This window comes from Ruditapes philippinarum, unplaced genomic scaffold (assembly GCF_026571515.1).
Source record: "Ruditapes philippinarum isolate M1 unplaced genomic scaffold, ASM2657151v2 ctg128_1_1_1_1, whole genome shotgun sequence".
Classification (NCBI taxonomy): domain Eukaryota; kingdom Metazoa; phylum Mollusca; class Bivalvia; order Venerida; family Veneridae; genus Ruditapes; species Ruditapes philippinarum.
Window position 1 is genome coordinate 96,921 of NW_026861563.1, and position 18,066 is coordinate 114,986.

General features: G+C 33.2%; 2 protein-coding genes and 1 non-coding gene across 3 annotated transcripts in view; all 3 read left to right on the top strand.

The window, feature by feature from the left end:
* Positions 1 to 18,066, top strand: part of LOC132716134 (galectin-3-like) — a 134,737-nt gene that overhangs the window by 93,465 nt on the left and 23,206 nt on the right. The gene's annotated exons all lie outside the window — the stretch shown is intronic.
* The window catches only part of LOC132716132 (poly [ADP-ribose] polymerase 1-like), a 31,956-nt gene that overhangs the window by 8,058 nt on the left and 5,832 nt on the right, over positions 1 to 18,066 (top strand). The window contains exons 7-21 of the mRNA XM_060699311.1: positions 3,108 to 3,195; positions 4,967 to 5,083; positions 6,716 to 6,798; positions 7,353 to 7,472; positions 7,867 to 7,968; positions 8,242 to 8,393; positions 8,702 to 8,847; positions 9,435 to 9,510; positions 12,233 to 12,310; positions 12,898 to 13,030; positions 13,307 to 13,505; positions 13,989 to 14,117; positions 14,435 to 14,518; positions 15,254 to 15,415; positions 17,474 to 17,557. Of these exons, the coding sequence (XP_060555294.1) occupies positions 3,108 to 3,195; positions 4,967 to 5,083; positions 6,716 to 6,798; positions 7,353 to 7,472; positions 7,867 to 7,968; positions 8,242 to 8,393; positions 8,702 to 8,847; positions 9,435 to 9,510; positions 12,233 to 12,310; positions 12,898 to 13,030; positions 13,307 to 13,505; positions 13,989 to 14,117; positions 14,435 to 14,518; positions 15,254 to 15,415; positions 17,474 to 17,557 (1,753 nt within the window). The remainder of the gene's footprint in view (positions 1 to 3,107; positions 3,196 to 4,966; positions 5,084 to 6,715; positions 6,799 to 7,352; positions 7,473 to 7,866; positions 7,969 to 8,241; positions 8,394 to 8,701; positions 8,848 to 9,434; positions 9,511 to 12,232; positions 12,311 to 12,897; positions 13,031 to 13,306; positions 13,506 to 13,988; positions 14,118 to 14,434; positions 14,519 to 15,253; positions 15,416 to 17,473; positions 17,558 to 18,066) is intronic.
* Positions 10,316 to 10,441, top strand: LOC132716177 (small Cajal body-specific RNA 8). Its single transcript, XR_009623778.1, has one exon. It is a non-coding gene; the product is annotated as a small Cajal body-specific RNA 8 (non-coding RNA).

Genomic DNA, 18,066 nt, shown 5'->3' on the forward strand with positions numbered 1-18,066 from the left:
GTATTGTTGTAAATCTCATCAAATATTGTTCATAAATTAGGATTTTAAACGGGAAACCCCACAGTAACACTAAAATTCGTATACGAATTTTAACTAAAATTCGTATATGAATTTTAACATGCAAATGAAGACTATAATGAGCTCGTGTATGCGCTACGTCACAGTTTTATAGTTGCTATCCAGAACACAGCAAATGTGATATTTTCTTGTGCAAACACACTTTTACCGTTTAAGCTTCACGGTGCACTAAACCAGGGGTTCAGTAAAAGTAATCATCTCGTAAAAAGATTAAATTTGTATGAAAACATCTGTTACAATGCGGAAATATACCGTTAAATTAGGACTGCCACTTATAGTCATGTTTGTTGATTTAATATTGATGTACGGATGATCCGAAGGCGGAGTTTCTCATGCAAACAGAAATTGTACTTCCCATTTCGCCACAATGAGGTTACCTATTTTTATGCTAATTAAACTCATTTTGGTTGTTCGGACACCAAAATAAGACCTGGAGTCGATATAAAACCCAATTTATTAATGAAATGTCGCTATTTAGTTTTTATGAAATTTATTAAATGTAACTTTAATTTTAGCGATAAATTTTAATCATATTTTATTTATCGTGGTCAAAAAATTTAATTATTCAAGTTTAACGTAAATTTTTATGCTCCCACAGAGCATATAGCATTGCACTTGTCCATCCGTCTGTCCGTACGTCCCAAAATCTTGTGAACGCAACTCCTCTTACAAGGGATGGCAGATTTTGCTTAAACTTTCAGGGATGAACAACCTTAATATGTAGATGGTAGTAAAGGAAGGAATTTTTGCTGCGACCAAATTTAACAGAATTATGGCCCTTTGTTGATTTTTTCACTATATACCATATACAGTGGAGCCTTGCTAATCCGAACCCTTCTAATCCGGAATCCTTTTTTATCCGAACGAAGTGTCCGGTCCCGATTTTATTCGTTCTATTTTCAATAGTAAAAAACCTTTCGGATCCGGAACCTGTCTACTCCGAATTCCGGACGATTTTTTCAATTTTTGTTCTTATTTTACTCTAAAATTTACCTCTCGGATCCGAACAGATTTTGCCAAATGTCACACCTTCATTCAAAATAACAAATAATCGAACATCTTGCAGGTGTAAACATACACCAAACTGAAGAGTGTTAATTCACTTGATTAATGGGTGACACGTATGATCTGCGAAGGTGTGAAAATTAACGATACACTTAGCTTGCTTTGATATCTTCTATAATTGCTTAATTGATTATTTTTCATCAGCTTCTTTATAGATATTTTGATATAATGCAATAGAAATATCTTTTAATCCTTTGTATTGGATTCAATGATACGTGATTAAGTAATGAAAATTAATGGAAACTGTCAGTGAATTCGGATAGTCGCTGAATCGGATAAGAGTAAACAACAATTGACAAATGCTGGTACGAATATCTAATCATGTCTCGGCCTCCTGTTTAACATCGTAGGTTAACTTACCCTTGAGGACATAATATTTTTGCTTATTCATTTATTTTTATTTCTTTATTTTTGTATTCACATGTGTTAAGATGAACGATAAGAGACTGCAAAAATAAAATATCTAAATTGCAATTTCAAATGCATTCCCGTTTTATTTCCTTAAACTATTTTGCAAATAACATGAAAAAAACATGTTAAAAAAACCCTTCTAATTCGGAAACCTTTCCAATCCGGAAACCTTTCTAATCCGAACTTTTCTTCTGGTCCGGACGAGTTCGGATTAGACAGGTTCCACTGTATATATTGTCAGTGGGGGCATCCGTGTCCTTTGGACACAGTTCTAGTTAAGTTATCATTCTCGCTGAAGAGTTAGTTATAGAATATTTTAGAAACACTTGTCCCCCAAATATGGTAGAAAACAGCAGCTAGCACCAAGTTTTCTTAATTATGCCCCCACTTCGAAGAAGAGGGGGTATATTGCTTTGCATTTGTCGGTCCGTCGACCAAATGGTTTCCGAGTGGTAACTAAAGAACCCATAGGCCTAGGAACTTTGACCTTGTAGGTAAAAATGGTTTCCGATCAATAACTAAAGAACCCTTAGGCCTAGGAACTTCAAACTTGGTATGGTGATTGGTCATGACCAGCAGATGACGCCTATTGATTTTGGGGTCAAGGGGTCAAAGGTCAAGGTCAAATTGACCTTGTAGGTAAAAATGGTTTCCGATCAATAAGTAAAGAACCCTTGAGCCTAGGAACTTAAAACTTGGTATGGTGATTGGTCATGATCAGCAGATGACCCCTATTGATTTTGGGATCAAGTGGTCAAAGGTCAAGGTCACATTGACCTTGTAGGTAAAAACGGTTTCCGATCAATAACTAAAGAACACTTAGGCCTAGGAACTTCAAACTTCATTCTGACAAATAACTTAACAACTCAAGTTGCCTTGGTTGATATTTTTATATGAAACTAAAAATGCTTTTGGTATACACATTTGAAGGTCTTATGTAAAATAACAACTTGGCTGTCATTAATGAGGCCTACATGATTCATAGAATTTATGCATATATTATTTGGTAAGATTTGTAATAACTTAAATTGCTGCACACAACCTATGGGGTCACAATAATTATTACCTTGTGACTAGCCATGACCAGTAGATACAAGATAACCCTTATTAATTGTTTGTTCACTGGGTCAGAAGTCATGTATAAAAACCTGATCACATGACTAATTGGCTGCCGATAGGGGGCATACATGTTTTACAAACATATCTTGTTTACATATATGTATCTGTGTATTAATAATATATCTATCTTTTGAACAAGTGTTTGTAATATTTAACAAAGTTCTATTTCTGGTCCAAAAAAAAACATGAATCATTAAGAAAGGCATGTTAAGTCTTCTATACATTTATCATAGCTATTTGAAGTTGTGCTTGCTACTTATGATTTAAGATTGATAGCTGTTAAGAAGGGAAGAACTGCTTGCTGATGTTGTAACAACTCGTGGTTCAACCCTTTTGCTACTTATGTTTAAATATTATGATGATATACTGTTATAATTGTGTACAAAAAGATCAATAAAATATGTTAAAGTCAAGCTGTTAAGATATAATTTCAGTGGTAAGAAAAGGAAGGGTGACACGAGTAAAGGTGCAGGTGGTAAGAAGAAGAAACAGGAAGAAACCGAGGAAGAAAAGGCACTTAGGGTATGTGTTAACTTCTACTCAAATAATACATAAGGGTTGTTTTTAGTGTCCCTGATAGTGAGAATACTGCAGTATTTAAATATTAGTCCCCTAAAATTCAACCCTTTGTAGGCTTTGCCAACAAATTTATCCTCTTGACCTTGCTGTAATTGATTTATGTTCCACTACTTAAACTTCTTCTATTGTTTAATTAAGACACTGGATATTGTGTTCAGTGTGATTTGCATTATGTGTTAGTCATTCAAGTATTCTGTAAAATTGCAAATAGACAGGGAAAATAGGAATTAAGCATTTCAGAAGGCAAATCAGTCAGTATGCTCAATATTTTCCGGGTTTCATGATCTTGTAGAAGTTTTTAAACATTATGAATGCTTGTGACAAATTTGGCTAAAATGACTTTAAAAAAAAAAAAAGCCCAATGAAAATTATTCTGCAAAATACATTGCTGACTCAAACAACTAAAATAATGTGTTTACCAAAAGCTTTTAAAAATTTCTTTGTGGATGCTGAATGGCAGTGCACAAAGTACAAATGTATAATCCCTTATTCCTTGTCTGCTGTAAATATCATAATCTTTCCTATGAGCTGGTGTATAGAAGGACTATAAATGATCGCTGGAAAGTCATTATTTGACCTTAAGTACTAATACCAGTTGATGTAATTAATATTATCAATGAAACAGACATATTATTAGTCCCCTACCGGTTTAACCGGAGGGGATTTTAGGTTTACCCTCCGTCCGTCTGTCTGTCTGTCCGTCTGTCTGTCAGTCCGTCCGTCCACAAAACTGGATCCCGCGATAACGCAAAAAGTACTGAAAATATTTTTATGAAACTTGATATATGGATAGATGGCAGTATGGAGATTATGCACGTCTTTTTTTTTTCTTCCTATGTTGAAAATTCTGGTTGCTATGGCAACAAATAGTCTGAAAATAATGGCAAATTTAACACACATAAACTGGATCCAGTGATAACTCAAAAAGTACTGAAAATATTTTTATGAAACTTGAAATATGGGTAGATGGCAGTCTGGAGATTATGCACATCTTTTTCTTTTCTTCCTATGTTGAAAACTCTGGTTGCTATGGCAACAAATAGCCTGAATTTCAAGATTTCTGATTTAAATTTTTCAGCTTTTTTCACTATATGTTCTTTATTTCTTAAGGTGTTTACTTCAAACTTTAAAATATAAGTTTCTGGTCATCAACCACATCATATGTGACAAGGTTTATAACTCTAGCACAAAAAAATATCAGTATTACCTCCCTTGAACTTAGATTTTTTTAGGGGAAAAAATGTTGTCTTTTTAAATAACTTCTTTATTTCCTAATGTATCTACTTCAAACTTCATATATATGTTTCTTATTATCACTCGACATTTTTGAGAAGGTTAAATACTCTAGCAAGACTATTTCCAGAATTATGTCCCCCTTGAACTTAGATTTTTTTCGAGAAACTGGTATTTTCACTCCAACTTCTTCATTCCTTATAGGATTTACTTTAAAATCCCACATCGTAATAATATGACAAGGTTGTATAAACATAATTTCCTTACTAAGCATGGAAACTTAACACATTACTGTGATATAGACAAACTTATTTTATTATGTTTTGTGGTTGATATTTTCAAATACATGACTTCAATCCTCAAATTCATTATAAATGGCAATACACAGGAGTGTATGACAATTAAAGAACTTTTTGAGGGACCGGTAGGGGACTACTGTATTGCCCGCAATACTATCAAATGCTTGTTTCTGATGTTATAGGAACAAAGTCAGTTACTATGGAAATTCAGAGATGATCTAAAGAAAGATGTAGAAAACAGTGCCATGAAATTGCTGCTGGAACTGAATGGTCAGGCTATTCCTGCTGGAGAAAGCAAGGTAAAGGAAATAGTTCTGTATATTATTGGATAGTTTTAATTCTGTCAAGAAAGACATATGAGCCGTGTCACGACAAAACCAACATAATGGGTTTGCGACCAGCATGGATCCTGATCAGACTGCGCGGATGCGCAGGCTGGTCTGGATCCATGCTGGTCGCAAACGCACTATGTTGGTTTTGTCATGACACGGCTCATATTTATATTTAACTTTGTATTTAATTGCTTACAGTAAATCATCAGTTTATCAACTTATAATGCTATCCTGTCATAATCAGAAATCTATTGTAAGAACATACTTATACTTGTGAGCAATACACAGAAAGCTCTGCTGTTCTAACTGGTTACTCTTAACTTGTCAACATTCCCCTTTTATAACACTTGGAGCAGCGATTATGGTCTTGCATATATGTGTGGGTTTTATTAGGTTGTCATTGAAAATTGTATTTATACAGTTTTCTTTTATTGAATGTCTCAGTTAGGTTATCATTAACTTACAACTTAATTGTAATAAGATTGGGCAAAGTATTTAGATAAAGATTAATTTTGTTATAATGATGAACCGATAAATTTTGATAATTTTTAAAAATAAAAGAACAATTTTTACAAATGAAACAAAAACAAATAAAAAACTTTCAGCTTGAGAAATATCTAAAATTTAAACTAAAGATAAATCATGTACCGTTAAATATTAGGTATCATTCAAAATGGCAACTACCATGAAAGTAAGCATTGGAAGCAATCCTGTCTTGTTACATAAAGTGAACCATACAACTTCCAGCTTTTCTCAAAAATACAAGTTTAGCTATGTTAACCCTTTACCACATATATAAGCGAAACAACGCACTTTTGACCCCCCCCCCCCCCCTTTTTTTTTTAGGTCTCAAATAGTGAAAAAAATGTCCTATTTGGGCCCCAAACATAAGTTTTCGTTTGAGAAATGTTGCTAAAAAAAAATTGAGCACTTTTCGGCGCCGCCCCCCCCCCCCCCCACCCCCCATCCAAAAGATACATCAGGGGGTTGACCAGAAGGGGGATGTGCCCCTTCTGTTAGGGGGGTTTGAAGGGGGGCAGAGTCCCCCTCATCGCCAAGAAAATTTTGGACTTGTGAGAGGCTAAAAATGACCCCAGGTCGATCATAATGTAACGTTTAACCAACGCTGAAAAGCCTTTGACTCTATCTTAATCCCTTGAGAAGTTGCAGCACTTTGAAATAAATTTTGATGGAAAAAATCGAGGCAAAATAGTGATTTTTGGCAATTTTGAGATGTCCCGTCGTTGCCATGGTTACAGGAAATTTAAGACTGAGCATGTCGTTACAAAGGCAATTGTCCAGTCAACATTTGTGCCAAGTTTGATTAGTATTGAAGCATTTTTCATAGTTTCATAGCAGTTTGAACTTGCAACAGGAGGCTTTTCAGTGAAAACGGCCATTTTTCACAATATGCTCATGGGGGAAAGGGTTAACATTGGTTATACATGTATTGTATATGCATTTTGTTACTCCCGAACTTGTCAATAAAAGACTGATATATGTTTACCATGTTTTTTCAGTTGTTCACAGACCTGATATATGTTTACCATGTTTTTTCAGTTGTTCAAAGACCTGATATATGTTTACCATGTTTTTCAGTTGTTGGACAGAGTGGCTGATTGTATGGTATTTGGTGCATTAGAAAAATGTCCAGAATGTAAAGATGGCCAGCTTGTTTACTCGTAAGTGCTGTTACTGACATGTTAAAAAGTATTTTAAGATATTCTCTGAAATTATGGCTAGGCTAGTTAAAACAAAGAGACATTAACAGGAATTTTGTCTCATTCAATCACAACTACATTTTCTGTATTTGATATCAGAAGTAGATTGTGCCCTGGCTTTTGCCTAAAATTAAATACATAGGGGCATACTAAACTTACCTTCTAGTCCAGGAGTTGTAAACCCTGTCATGGACCTAGCCTTACTTAAATAATAAACTAAAAAGGCATTTGTTGCCTAAGGAAGCAGACTGAAAGGTAAATTATGAAAACCTAGCTTTTGATTTTAAGAATTCAAATGAATTTGTCTAGTTAACAGTTCACCAAGAATCATGTTATTATGAAGTTAAAGGTAGAAATATTTAAAGATGTGAATGTAGAAAGTACTAGTCCTAATATGGAGGAAAATTTAAGTGTGCCAACACACAATTCCACACAACATTTGCCTAAACCGTAAATATGTAGCACATGTTTTAAAAGCAAAATGTGAGAAAAAAATTTGTAGTTATATGTTTCAGGGCTGACGGCTATCATTGTACAGGTAACATGACAGAGTGGACAAAGTGTATGTACAAAACTAAAACACCAAAGAGGAAGGCTTTCAAAGTTCCTAAAGAATATCATGATGTGGAGTGTTTGTAAGTCCCATATAAGCCTGACAAACGTTTACTCTGCCTTAACCATAACCCTCCCTACTCTAATTTTGGAGGACAAATAATTCAAAAACATTTGAAAACAAAATCTATAAAAAATGCATTCTCCTTAATATTTATGTGCAAAATTACTAACTAAAAAGCACATTTTCTGACAAGCGTGTGTCTGGGTGGTATTCAGCACTTGTGACAATTTCTTGCTTATTATTGTCCAGTTTAAAGTAAATCAGAGTTATGTTTGAGGAGAGGAAGAAGTGTTGGGAAAATATGAACTGGTCAGAAACAATATTGTGATTGTCATAGTGGGAAATGTTTGAAAATTAGACATGTTTTATATAGGGACTTGAATTTATGTTTAATTTTACTTGTATTTATTCAGGAAAACATACAAGTATGTAAAACGCGAGAGAGTATTTCCTGCGGTCACTGTGAGAACAACTGAAGGACCTGTTAGTTCATCAATGGATAGTGCAGATGGAGCGTAAGTGCCTTGTACGGTGTTACAGAGGAATAACACTTTTCTCTCTCTTTATTTTTACTGACTGTGCATATAGGTAGGTGAGGGCATCATGTAACATTAGTCATTTTTCTGCTATAATTTGTTACATGTTACACCTGTCAAAAATAAGCCATTCCATCTATCTCATCAACTCAACATCAAATGAGAACCATTGTAACTATTCAGGTTAAAATTGTAAAGTATTTCGTAAAATTTTGAATAATTCAGTATATTTGTATTTTTATATGATTGTAGGGTGAATTTTCATCCATTGGAAGGGATGAAGTTTGTAGTGTCAGGCAAGTTTACCAAGACAAAAGCAGAAGTAAGCAAGACTGTAACCAAACTTGGAGGCACTGTTGTAACCAGATGTGATGACAAAGTTGCAGCTGTCATAAGTACTACAGGTATAGATTTATTTCTTACAGTTGACTTTGTTGTAATGCTGTAAACTAGCAAGTTTTTTGTAATATGAAGGTTAGGGGTTTAGATTCTATAGAATATTTTTGATATTATATTTTAGAAATCATTTCTACTGACATATGAAAAATTTCTTTTAAGACCTGTCATTTTGAAACCTTATTTATGTTTTTCAAGACAGAAAGTTAGCTTCATGACTTTTTAATCAGGTTAATTTTACATTTAGTTCCAAAAAAAATTCTTTGGGTTTAAAACAAACAACATATAATCTAGTTTCTATGGTAACTGATTACAGATGAGGTGCATAAAAAGACCAAATCAATAAAGGAAGCAGAGAAGGCTGATGTACATGTTGTAGATGAAGATTTTCTCACCAAGGTGGAGAAAGGGGGCGCAGCCTTGTTGATCACCTCACACAGTATCGCACCCTGGGGATCTGATGTATGAATACATTTATATGTTGGTTTTGTTAGAGAAACAGACAGTTTGCTAAATAGCTAATGCTTGTGATTTGGCAATCATCACTATGGTTTGATTTTTGTTAGAATCATTGATGAAGCATTCTAGGTAGATTATCGAAATCTGTGGTTCTAGTAATGCTAGAAATAGTGCTCAGAGACCGATCAAGTGTTCCATAAGTAAAGTGACTATGTTAACTTGACACTGTCCTTTAACCATACAGTACTTCCTTTTTAAAATGATGGCAATTTTTATATCTGTTTGCAGATTATTCTCATAAAAATTTCTGAAGAAAATGAACAGTCAGAAACATTTGAATAATGTTTTTGAAGTAAATGTTAAAAGATTTCTTGGATATCTTTGTTCTTAGCAAATGTCATCTTCAATTTGAATCTCTTGAAAATGATTTGTTCTGGTATACTGTTCTTGTCAAGAGTTCTAACATAATGAATTTACTTTTCCCATGTTTTGAGGTGTTATGCTTCAGTATCATGTTTTCAGTGTATATTTTATAAGAAATTTTATGTAAAATATATAATACATCATGATATGAAATTCAACATTTTCAGGCAGAAAAGAGGATATCACAAGGTTCAGTTTCCAAGAGTGTAGGGAAAAGTGTGGGCAAATTTTCCAAGAGAGATGGTCAGTTAGTTTATTGTAATCATTGTTAATAAGTTTAAAATATTTTTGAATGGATTTAATACCAACCTTATTAAGTATGTTGTCCTGTAAAATTGGCTTTGCTGCTGTCCATGGTTGCATTTTAGGGTTTTATGTAGAACTAAACTAGACAGGATTTGCAGGCTTACCTATCAAGTTCAAGTTCACAATTTGCTGTAAAAATTATACAATGCTTTTATTAGGCTGTTGGTATATATAGGCCATGATTGGAGGGGGCGTCCGTGGCCGAGTGGTTACCATCAACTTCAAACAACTTGCCCCTTACCGCTGTGGGTTCAAAACCCGACAGGGTCTTTGGATTCTTTCATGTGAGGAAGCTATCCAGCTAGCTTACGGAATGCCGGTGGTTCTACTCGTGTGCCTGTTCGTGCCTGCAATAATGCACGGAAGGGCACATGTGGTCTTCCTCAACCAGTAAAGCTCGAACATTGCTATATGACCTACTCTGTGTCGGTGTGAAGTAAAACCCAATCAAACAAACAAACACATTATGACTGGTAAAGCATGTTTGATCCTAGGGCAAGGTGAAACTTGTCTGTGATCTTAAACATTCAATCATTTGTCTGTCACTCCTGATGCGGAAATCATGTGTGATTAGCGAAGAATTTGGTTATTATTGGTTAGCTATCAAGGAAAGCCGGTTAGGTGTACAGACCACTGATATATGAGCAAAATGTTTGTTAAGGTTAGAATAAAAAACCAAAGCAAACATTTAAGGGATATGTATGATCATTGGTAAGGCACTAAAAATCAGTACCTAGTATAATGGAAGTAGATACACAAACTATACAAAGATGGTACAGTTTGTCACAAACACTTCCTACAGTAAAACACCTTCTGATGACCGCAGGTTCTCAAGCTTTTCCTACGGACAGATACGGGGTGGACAATATTTCTTAAAAATATACAACATAACATTGTCATATTATAATTGAAAACATGATGTGGTTCTAATTATTCTTTCTTAGAGGTCCTTTTTATGCTGATCTTTACAACCTCTAGAAATGCGGTTTGTCTTTTCTAATGAATCAAGTAGTTACTGTCTTGTTCAGGTATTCCTTTAACAATATTATAGGAGATTGATAGACTTGTTGTTATTAGGATATATTTCTTGTTGTGATAAAAAATAAAATGTCAAGGTAAATTAATTTTCTCCAGCAGATGTTGAAAGCTTATAATAAGGTATAAAATTAATACTCTTTTAATGTATGATATAAAATAACTTTTGTAGATATTTAATTATGCCCCCGCCATGTAATGGCCGGGGCATATAGTGTTACCCTGTTCCGTCATTCCGTCCTTCCGTCCTTCCATCCTTCCGTCCTTCCGTCCTTTCCGTCCTTCCGTCATTCTGTCATTCCGTCATCATCAGTTTCCGTTCATTATCTTAAGAACGGTTGCACACATTCAACTCAAATTTGACATATGGATATATCATGAGAAAATACAGGTCAAGTTCGAATTTGGTCATGGTTGGATGATTTTTGGCAGAGTTATGCCCCTTTTACTTTGAAAATAATATGAAATATCAGTTTCCGTTCATTATCTCCCCAACTGTACAACACATTCAACTCAAACTTGACATATGGCTATGTCATGAGAAAATACAGGTCAAGTTCGAATTTGGTCATGGTTCGATGATTTTTGGCAGAGTTATGCCCCTTTTACTTTGAAAATAATATGAAATTTTCAGTTTCCGTTCATTATCTCCCCAACGGTACAACACATTTAACTCAAACTTGACATATGGATATGTCATGAGAAAATACAGGTCAAGTTCGAATTTGGTCATGGTTCGATGATTTTTGGCAGAGTTATGCCCCTTTTACTTTGAAAATAATATGAAATTTTCAGTTTCCGTTCATTATCTCCCCAACGGTACAACACATTCAACTCAAACTTGACATACGGATGCTTCAAAGGAATGCGCAGGTCAAGTTCAAATTTGGTCATGGTTCAATGATTTTTGGCAGAGTTATGCCCCTTTCACTTTGAAAGTACTATGAAATTTTTAGTTTCCGTTTATTATCTCCCCAATAGTACAACACATTCAACTCAAATTTGACATATGGATATGTTTTTGGAATGCCCAGGCCAAGTTCGAATTTTGTCATGGTTCAATGATTTTTGGTAGACTAATGCCCCTTTCACTTTGAAAATAATATGAAATTTACAGTTTCTGTTCATTATCTACCCAACAGTGTAAGATATTCAATTTAAATTTGACATATAGATATGTCAAAGGAATGGGCAGGTCAAGTTGGAATTTGGTCATGGTTTGATGATTTTTTGGCAGAGTTATGTCCCTTTCACTTTGAAAATAATATAGATACATCTTAGGAATAAGCAGTTAAGTTTGAATTTGGTTGTGGTTCAATGATTTTAGACAAACTTATCTTTCCTGAATGTAGGAAAAATTTTGAACTTTCAGTTTCAGCACTCATACTTTTAGCCATTATTTTGGCTACAAATATGCAATATGCTATTTTTAAAAAGTTAAGACTGAATAATTTCAGTGCCTTGAACAGTGTATGAAAATGGTTTGTGTTAACATTGAAAAGTTTTAAGGGCTTTGAACTTAAAATGAAAAAAAAATTAATGCACCATCTGAAATTTTGGCTGCATGCGGGGGCATCTGTGGCATGATGACACATTTCTAGTTTTTGTATATTAAATATTACAGAGGCTCATTTTACAAAGAATCTGCCAGACAAGTTAAAGATGACTGTGAAAGGTGGCGCTGCTGTTGATCCTGACTCTGGTAACATATTATTTACAGATAATTGAGCTGCGTCACAACAAAACCAACATAATGCGTTTGCGACAAGCATGGATCCAGACCAGCCCGCGCAGTCTGATCAGGATCCATGCTGTTCACTTACCAACTCTATTACAAGTAGAGAAACTGATAGCGAACAGCATGGATCCTGATCAGACTGCGCAGGCTGGTCTTGATCCATGCTGGTCGCAAACGCATTATGTTGGTTTTGTCGTGACGCGGCTCATATATAATTGATTTGCTCTGTGAGAGATGATAATACAAAACCACCTAGATGACTTTAAACAACTCTTATATCTCTACTCAATGCCATTAAGTAGAATTAAAATGTTTCTATATTTGATTTCAATTTGTATAAGGAACTTTGTTGAAAAAAAATTAAGGTGTGTCCAATTTGATTATTGAAGTCACAAATGTCTTTTTATTCAAACCCTGCAACACATCTTTTGCATTATTCTTTATCAAGATATTTGATTTATTAAGTCTCTATACAAAATGGAAGAGAAAATATGTAATTTGAAATATAAAATTGTGTTATAAATTATAAACTGTGTTATAAAATTTGACAGGTCTAGAGAGCACAGCACATGTAGTTGAGGAGAAAGGTTCCATCTATAATGCTGTATTAGGATTGGTTGATGTCGTCAGGGGAACTAACTCTTACTATAAGTTACAAGCATTGGAAGGAGATGGCAAAAACACGTAATGATTCATATTACACTACTTTATTTAAACATAGCAAATAGAGACAGTGCATGATATTGTATGATTGTTTTATATTGGTTGAGATTGAATATTGTACTCCATTTCAACTGAATCCTTTGCTTTAAATAAATGTTTGCTGCTTATAATTGTGTTTAACCTGCATTTAAGAAATTAAATGTTGGTGTTTTGTTTTAATACTTTAGAGGTTTAATAATAAGAATTTAATGTGGCAAACCTTTAAAATGAAAAAAATTTGTATCACTTTTATTACAGATGGTGGGTATTTCGGGCATGGGGGAGAGTGGGTACCACTGTGGGAGGCAACAAGGTAGAGAGATGTGGTTCCAGAAATTCTGCCATTTCTAGCTTTAAAGCTTTCTACCTGGAGAAAACAAACAATGCATGGGAAGATAGGGCCAATTTCAAGAAGTTTCCAAACAAGTTTTATCCATTGGACATCGACTATGGCCAAGTAAGATTTACTGTTTTAAAAGCAGAAGTGCAGTGCAGAGGGAGTTTGTAGTCTAAGTGAGTGTAGTAGCCATATTGTCAATTCTATTTCAAGATGATAAGGCATAGATTGGTAATGAAGTACTTAAGTAATATAATAATTTCTATTATTTATGGTAATACTAAAGATTGCTTAGGTATTAATAAAGGGTTCAAACTTTCATCCTCTGCCAGTTTATTTCAAGATGATAAGGCAAAGATTTTAATTGAATTTTAATTAAAGTAATATAAAAAAAAAATTATGCGTCATTTTGAAATAATCAATATTAATTATAAATGTTTTATCATTGATTTACAAAATTATTTGTATATATTATAATATTTGGATAAAATCTCTTATTTGCCATATATAATTAAAACACTTTATAATAAATGTGGCAAAAGAATGCCAAAAGCTACAGTAATCTGAAATAAAAGTTTCTAGTTATATGTTTGTATATTATAGGATAGTGAAGGGGATATAAAACAGATCAGCTCCAAAGATTCTAAATCGAAGCTTCCCAAGTCGGTGAAAGATCTTGTTTGTATGATATTTGATGTTGAAAGTATGAAAAAAGCCATGTTAGAATTTGAGGTAAAATTTAATAAAATTTGTACTTTACTGATTTCATTATGCTTTTCTATATGAAACTATGATTAATATTCTTTTTCTTACTTATTTTAATCTCGATTACATTTAATGTTTATTTCGAATTTAGATCGAGAATTATATACATTTTTTTCTTCATGTATAAATCTAATTTATATGTTATTTGAGTTTATGAAAAATGTTCTTTAATAAAATTTTCATGTCATGTGAAATTGACTTCTTCATTTCTATTCAAACAAAGTGTGGACATTTACAGCAAATATTAGTAACATATAAATATTCATTTATTATTTTGTTTACAGATAGATTTAAAGAAGATGCCACTAGGTAAACTGTCAAAGAAACAGATCCAGACTGCCTACTCGGTCTTAACAGAACTTCTTAATGTAAGATCTCGCCTTACATAAAATATAACTTTGTTAATGTACAAACATAAATTAGATTAGTTGTTTTATCAAAAGATACTGATAGATTATTATTACTTTTGTGTCTAACAAGTACTGATGCCACATGAAGAAATTAGAATTTACTCTTAGTAAAGTTTAAAACTCTGGTTTTAAGTGGCAGAAACCTGAACAACTTGGCTGCTTCTTTAATAGAAGCTTTTATTTTCATTCCAAAGCAGAGATGGATTATCTTTATTATTACCAGTCATGTCAGAAGAGTACTATCATAAATGAAATATGTAGTTGAAAACATATACCGGTAGATTATTTTTGTATTGAAGTTTATTTTTTTTATATTATAATACATGCACTTATGTTTTTGTAAGTAATATGTTAAAGTTTCAAACTTTCATCCGCTACCAGTTTATGACTATACAGGTTGTTACAGCTTTATACTGTAAGCCTCGGCCTGCAATAGTTGTTGGCATTATCTGATCGGAATTTTCTTTCTGTTATATTTAATAGTGGACAGGTATAAGTTTAAACAATCCAGTTCACAACCGTGTATTAAACAATAAAGTTAACAATGATTAGATTAAAACAGTTGAAACTCTTTTATGGAGAGAGTTTCTTAAAAAGCTTTTCAAGTGTCCTACATAATCCGTACAATTTATTATTTGTCAATTATCATATAAATGAAATGTTTATAAATAAATATTGTTTAAACTAAAACAGTTGACAGAGAAAGGAGGTTCAGCTACACAGATACTGGATGCTAGCAACAGGTTTTACACATTGATACCTCATGACTTTGGTATGAAGAAACCTCCAATGTTAGATACAAAAGAGATCATTAAATCTAAAACAGAAATGTTGGACAATCTACTAGAAATAGAGGTAACTTTTTGTTGTATATTATAAAATATTTAGTTCAGGTTAAAATTTTAAAAGGCAAAATATTAAATATTACTCTGACATTCATGAAGTTTGACGTGTACTATTTAGTGACAATGTGTTGGTATCCCATAAAATGTACATTAAATGAAATTTTAACTATATTGTTTATTTTTATGCCCCCGCCATGTAATGGCCGGGGCATATAGTGTTACCCTGTTCCGTCATTCCGTCCTTCCGTCATTCCGTCATTCTGTCATTCCGTCATCATCAGTTTCCGTTCATTATCTTAGTAACGGTTGCACATATTCAACTCAAATTTGGCATATGGATATGTCATGAGAAAATACAGGTCAAGTTCGAATTTGGTCATGGTTCGATGATTTTTGGCAGAGTTATGCCCCTTTTACTTTGAAAATAATATGAAATTTTCAGTTTCCGTTCATTATCTCCCCAACGGTACAACACATTCAAATCAAATTTGACATATGGATATGTCATGAGAAAATACAGGTCAAGTTCGAATTTGGTCATGGTTGGATGATTTTTGGCAGAGTTATGCCCCTTTTACTTTGAAAATAATATGAAATTTTCAGTTTCCGTTCATTATCTCCCCAACAGTACAACACATTCAAATCAAATTTGACATATGGATATGTCATGAGAAAATACAGGTCAAGTTTGAATTTGGTCATGGTTTGATGATTTTTGGCAGAGTTATGCCCCTTTTACTTTGAAAATAATATGAAATTTTCAGTTTCCGTTCATTATCTCCCCAACGGTACAACACATTCAAATCAAATTTGACATATGGATATGTCATGAGAAAATACAGGTCAAGTTTGAATTTGGTCATGGTTCGATGATTTTTGGCAGAGTTATGCCCCTTTTACTTTGAAAATAATATGAAATTTTCAGTTTCCGTTCATTATCTCCCCAACGGTACAACACATTCAACTCAAATTTGACATATGGATATGTCATGAGAAAATACAGGTCAAGTTTGAATTTGGTCATGGTTCGATGATTTTTGGCAGAGTTATGCTCCTTTTACTTTGAAAATAATATGAAATTTTCAGTTTCTGTTTATTATCTCCCCAACAGTACAACACATTCAACTCAAATTTCACATATGGATATGTTTTTGGAATGCCCAGGCCAAGTTTGAGTTTGGTCATGGTTCAATGATTTTTGGCAGAGTTATGCCCCTTTCACTTTGAAAATAATATGAAATTTACAGTTTCTGTTCATTATCTACCCAACAGTGTTACATATTCAACTCAAATTTGACATATGGATATGTCAAAGGAATGGGCAGGTCAAGTTGGAATTTGGTCATGGTTTGATGATTTTTTGGCAGAGTTATGTCCCTTTCACTTTGAAAATAATATGAAATTTACAGTTTCTGTTCATTATCTACCCAACAGTGTTACATATTCAACTCAAATTTGACATATGGATATGTCAAAGGAATGGGCAGGTCAAGTTTGAATTTGGTCATGGTTTGATGATTTTTTGGCAGAGTTATGTCCCTTTCACTTTGAAAATAATATAGATACATCTTAGGAATAAGCAGTTTAAGTATGAATTTGGTTGTGGTTCAATGATTTTGGACAAACTTATCTTTCTTGAATATTGGAAAAAATTTGAACTTTCAGTTTCAGCACTCATACTTTTGTGGAAATGTATGTAGCCATTATTTTGGCTACAAATATGAAATATGCTATTTTCAAAAGGTTAAGACTGAATAATTTCAGTGCCTTGAACATTGTATGAAAATGGTTTGTGTAAACGTTGAAAAGTTTTAAGGGCTTTGAACTTAAAATGAAAACAATAATTTGTGCAAACAAATTTGGAACTAAATATTATAACATCTGAAATTTTGGCTGCATGCGGGGGCATCCGTGGCATGATGACACATTTCTAGTTCAAACTTGTTATGTTAGCAAATGTACTTTATATTACTTTTCAACGTTATTCCTTTTCATTCAGTATAGTTGAATATGACCAGTTCTGACAGCAGTATTATTTGATTATTGACATACTGTATAATTATTACAGGTAGCATACAGTATGTTAAAGGGAGGTGATCAGGGAGAAGATCCAATAGATGCCCACTATAAACAGCTTAAAACTGAAATTGTTGTAAGTAGTATTTCTAGCTTGTTTGTTTCATATGTAGTGCTCTTATATTATGTAATTTTTACAAGAAACAGGAATAAAAGTGGGATTATCAAGTTAATAAAATTAAAAACTTTACTTCTTCTTTAGATAGGTAATATACTTGTTTTTGTAAAATACTTTTAAAACTGTGATCAAATGAATCTCAAATATAACAAGTAAAATGTGATCAACTTGAAAATTTTGTTAAAGTTTTTGTTGAAATTTTGTTTCATTACCTATATGTATAGGCTATAATATGAAGACAGTATATTGTATAATAACATGTTGATTACTGTGAGCATATTGTATAATAACATGTTGATTACTGTGAGCATATTGTATAATAACATGTTGATTACTGTGAGCATATTGTATAATAACATGTTGATTACTGTGAGCATATTGTATAATAACATGTTGATTACTGTGAGCATATTGTATAATAACATGCTGATTACTGTGAGCATATTGTATAATAACATGCTGATTAC